The sequence below is a fragment of the Phaethon lepturus genome, unplaced genomic scaffold, assembly GCF_000687285.1.
Source record: "Phaethon lepturus isolate BGI_N335 unplaced genomic scaffold, ASM68728v1 scaffold23066, whole genome shotgun sequence".
Lineage (NCBI taxonomy): Eukaryota > Metazoa > Chordata > Aves > Phaethontiformes > Phaethontidae > Phaethon > Phaethon lepturus.
Window position 1 is genome coordinate 2,103 of NW_010544439.1, and position 3,978 is coordinate 6,080.

The 3,978-nt window shown below is 45.6% G+C and overlaps 1 protein-coding gene across 1 annotated transcript; it reads right to left on the reverse strand.

Moving 5' to 3' along the window:
• Positions 1-2,050: 2,050 nt before the first annotated feature.
• Positions 2,051-3,915, reverse strand: HOXD4 (homeobox D4). Its single transcript, XM_010288692.1, has 2 exons — positions 3,414-3,915; positions 2,051-3,009 (listed from the first exon to the last, which is right to left on the reverse strand). Exons 1-2 carry the CDS (start codon positions 3,820-3,822, stop codon positions 2,705-2,707), a joined length of 714 nt encoding a protein of 237 aa, XP_010286994.1. The 5' UTR covers positions 3,823-3,915; the 3' UTR covers positions 2,051-2,704.
• Between the last annotated feature and the right edge of the window lie 63 nt (positions 3,916-3,978).

Here is a 3,978-nt window from a genome sequence, read left to right on the forward strand (position 1 = left end):
CGTCCTGCAGATATTAACATTTCAAAAGACAATGAGACAAATTCTGCTCGCAGCTACATCCCTGTTTGACTTCAGTGGGCGGGGGAAAGAAATCTGGAAGCAGAATTTGGTCCTTTAACTTCGGGAGCCATCTCAGTCGATAAGGAGCACAAAGCAAGGATTTGCTTATCCAAGGCCATTATTTTCCAGAACTGTACCACAGATGCCAAAGTTGCTAGCTCTCTCTCGAATAACACGTTTGCCCTGCTCCCGGCCAACTTATCACAGACTTTAAGAAAACAGCGGGGGTCCGGGAGGGAGGGCGATTTTCAAGAAGAGAGCAGGTTTTTCTTTTATTTTCTCTCTCTTTTTTTTTTTTCTCCTTCCCCTAGATTCATATGAAGAGCAAAGGGAGGGATTTGGACAACTCTGGAGACGAAAGGCCGCTACTGCAGGAACAGGGTGTAACAAAGCTTGAAAACTTGTCTCAGGAATTCCCTCCTCAAGCGCTGCTGCTAGCTGCTCTCCATGCCAGAGAAAGGGAAGGGTAGTTTGGGTCCAAAAGGTTAAGGGTTTAGAGGTCACTCTTCCCGGCTGAAATACAACTAATCGAATAGAAAATTTGTCCTCTGGGTGAACCTGTTCCTGCAATTTAGCCGAACTTCAGTAAAATACCTTTTCAGCTTCTCAACGTGAAGGCGTCAGAAAAAAGACGTCTTTACTATGTATGAACTCAGTGCTTTTTGTCATAGAAACAATGATGCGAATAATGCGGGAATATCCATCTTTAATATCACGACGTGGAGATATTCAAGTATTGCCATGTGCAAGTCTGAGAACTGTGCTAACCCTAAGGAAGAACAAAGAGTTTTCTCCAGGCTCTAAAACAAAAGGCCAAGTCTTAAAGACACTTTGCGGACTTCGAGGGATGAGAAAAGGGCAGAAATTAACCGCTGGCCACAGTTAATGCTGCCGAATACACTCCTGTTGAAAAGCTCGCCTTTTATTTTCGAATTCATTCAAGCCCGTTTTGGCCGGTGTTTTCCCGGGCGAGCCCAGAAAGCAGTGGGTCCTCGGTGGGAAGCACCCAGCCTGCGGATGGGCACGTTAACTCACCCCTGCTCTTTCCACCTCCCTGCAGCGTTCTCTCGGGGTTTCCTTCTTTGCCCCTTTTCTCTTTAATAAAGGGATCACCTCGTTACAATTTCGATGATCTGGTCCCTCTCCCAGGCTGCCCTGAGGGTACAGGAGATAAAGGCTGAGCTCTAAAATCGCCTGAGCGGAGGTGTAAGTGGCTGAGGGAGCTGGTTTGGCTGGGTTTGGTAGTTACAGCGCACTAAAACTTTGGCACGATGCAGCCAGGGACAAATCCGTGGATATTAAACCAGGTCTGCTCCCATCCAAGCCTTTCTCCTTTCCTTGAAAGCAACTTGCTGAGATTTCCAACCGCTGCAGTCATGTGTCATGGTTTGCTTAAAAATAATCACTGTTATTCAGAAAAAATCCAAACCCAACAGACCAAAATAACCCCAAACCAAAACAAAGCAGCAACCCATATAGCCTATCCCTTTCTCGGGCAGAAAAGAAATTTAAAAGCTGATTGAAAGAACGCATTCAGGTTTCAGCTTTGAATAGCTCAGGTTATACCAGAAATTGCATTAGTTTTTCATTCTGGGGGGTTTATTTTTAGTTTTTTTTGTTGTGGGGGTTGGTGGATTTTTGGTGTGTCCCCCCTTTTTTTTTTCCCTTTTTTTTTCCCCCTTTTTTTTTTTTTTGGTGTGTTTTTTGTTTTCTCCATTTTTAAATGAGGTATCAATGGTTTAAAGCACAGCGCTGAGCAGAGGAGACTTTGGAAACAGATTTCAAGCCTGTTAGCCCTGGATGGCACATGGTAAGGAGCAGGAACGCTTTTCCTATACACAAAGAAGGAAATTCAAAAAGAGGGACAAGAAAGTTGTGTACGTTCAAGACAAGTAAACATTACACATGTGTTCATGAGACTGGGAAGGAGAAATACTGTATTCCAGCTCCCCTTCCCCGTTTTTGGTTTGACTATTTTTCTTTTTATCTTCACTCTTCTACGGAACAAATAAATAAATACGCTAACACTACCAGTACGTAAAATAACCCGTTTTCACTTAATTTCTATGCACACCTTCTGAGACGTTATGGAAATGAGCAAGTATTTTAATTACACCAAGAAAGGTAAAGCAGCACAAAAAGTTCACAATTACTAGTCTTTATGTTCAAATAAAAGACTATGCTATAAATTTCCTGTCCTCAACTTGCCCAAATGCATCCTCCCGAAATAACATGGGATAAAAAGACAATTAAAAGTAAAAATCACGGAATAAAGCATCAAACCTTCACTTTCGAATTCAAAACTGAAACACAGGACAGTTTCATTTTCAATGATTTATTACTTTTTATGGACAGAAGGTCTCGTTTAATATTTTCCCAATTCCGACTGCCTGCATGATGGTTTGGTTTTTTTCCTTCTTTCCCCCCCTTTTTTTTTTTTTTTCCTTTTTTAGGTTGTGCTAGCAGAGGCAAATAAAATAAAGTCCAAAGTAGCGTCATTTTGTCTCCTTTGTACGACAGTACCTTAAAGAAAGATGGCAGTTTCTCGAGTCCTTAGCTGCTACATGCAGGTTCTGCTTGGGCAGTGTCAGTTATGTACAGTACTGGTCAGAAGCAAAGGATGAAATGGAAAATTTCACCTCTTCTACAAAGTTGTCAAGTCAGTCTGATGGTCCTTGGAACCAGTCTGTAAATGGGGGTTTGAACCAGAGGAAGAAGATCTGCCCTTCGTGTTGGGCAGTTTGTGATCTTTTTTCCACTTCATTCTTCTGTTCTGAAACCAGATCTTGATCTGGCGCTCAGAGAGACACAAAGTGTGGGCTATCTCGATACGGCGGCGCCTGGTCAGGTACCTGTTAAAATGAAATTCTTTTTCCAGTTCTAGGACTTGCTGTCTGGTGTAAGCTGTGCGGGAGCGTTTAGGTTCCCCTCCGCTGTAATTGGGATTCACTGGGAAAAAAATACGGAGAACTTTACAAAGCTAACCTTGACTTGCCGGTTCGACTTTACAAAAGAAAACCTTACGGGCTGCGAGCATGTGGCCGGGCTGGATTCGTCCCAGTTGCTTACAATGGACGGGCTGCTCTCCCCCTCATTTAAGGCAGGCACTACAGGCACACGCAGCTAAGGTAGGCTGGGAGCCGCTAGCAGGCTCCTAAAATGGAGTTTTCTCCTGCACGGCAAAGCCCCGCATGGCCAACGGCCTCTTTCCTCAGCAATAAAAATTTATGACGGGTGTAATTGGCTACCTCGGCTTAAAAAGCTTGTCCCCGAGTCTGGCAGGGACTCGAGCGAGCGTCGCTGAGGACGATCGGAAGCAGGGTAGAAGAGCAAAGTAAGAAGAGGATCCTTACCCGAGTTAACATGGACTTTCTTCATCCAGGGATAAACTACTGCTGGCTGCTTAACTGCTGACCCGTTTGGGGGTTTGAGGGCCGGCTGCTGGCTGCAGGCTCGCGAGTTGGGCATTGGAGGCGTTGGACAATGCTCTGCTGGGCCGGGGAAGTGGCTCGCCGGGCCGGATTGCTCCTGTCCATGACCCCGCGGCGGCACGGCAGAGCCTTGGGCATTGCTACAGCTAAAGGGCTGCTCGCTGTAGTTTGACCGTGGGTAGAGTCCCTGGTGCTGGAAATCAGAGCCCTGCGAGGCACTGTAGTACTCGGCCCCCTGCTCGCCTAGGTAGCTGTTCTGCAAATATTCCTCGCAAGGAGGAAATTTGGGATCCACATACTTAGAGTTCACCATGTACGAACTCATGGCCATTAATTTCTGAAGGTAGAAAATACTAATTTTTCTCGTGTTGTCTTTTTTTCCCCTGCCATAGAGCCCTCCTACTTGCTGTCAACTGAATAAAGTTAGGCGGGCATGTGACCGGCCCGGCCAATGGGGAGGCGGGAGCCGATCACCGGATTTCTCCGC

What these genes read in the sequence shown, in the direction of transcription:
- HOXD4 (XM_010288692.1), bottom strand. Translation starts at nt 3,822, where the DNA reads ATGGCCATGAGTTCGTACATGGTGAACTCTAAGTATGTGGATCCCAAA. An exon ending in GAAAGTCCATGTTAACTCGG is followed by an intron (nt 3,010 to 3,413) that starts GTAAGGATCCTC and finishes TTTTTTTCCCAG; the next exon opens with TGAATCCCAATTACAGCGGA.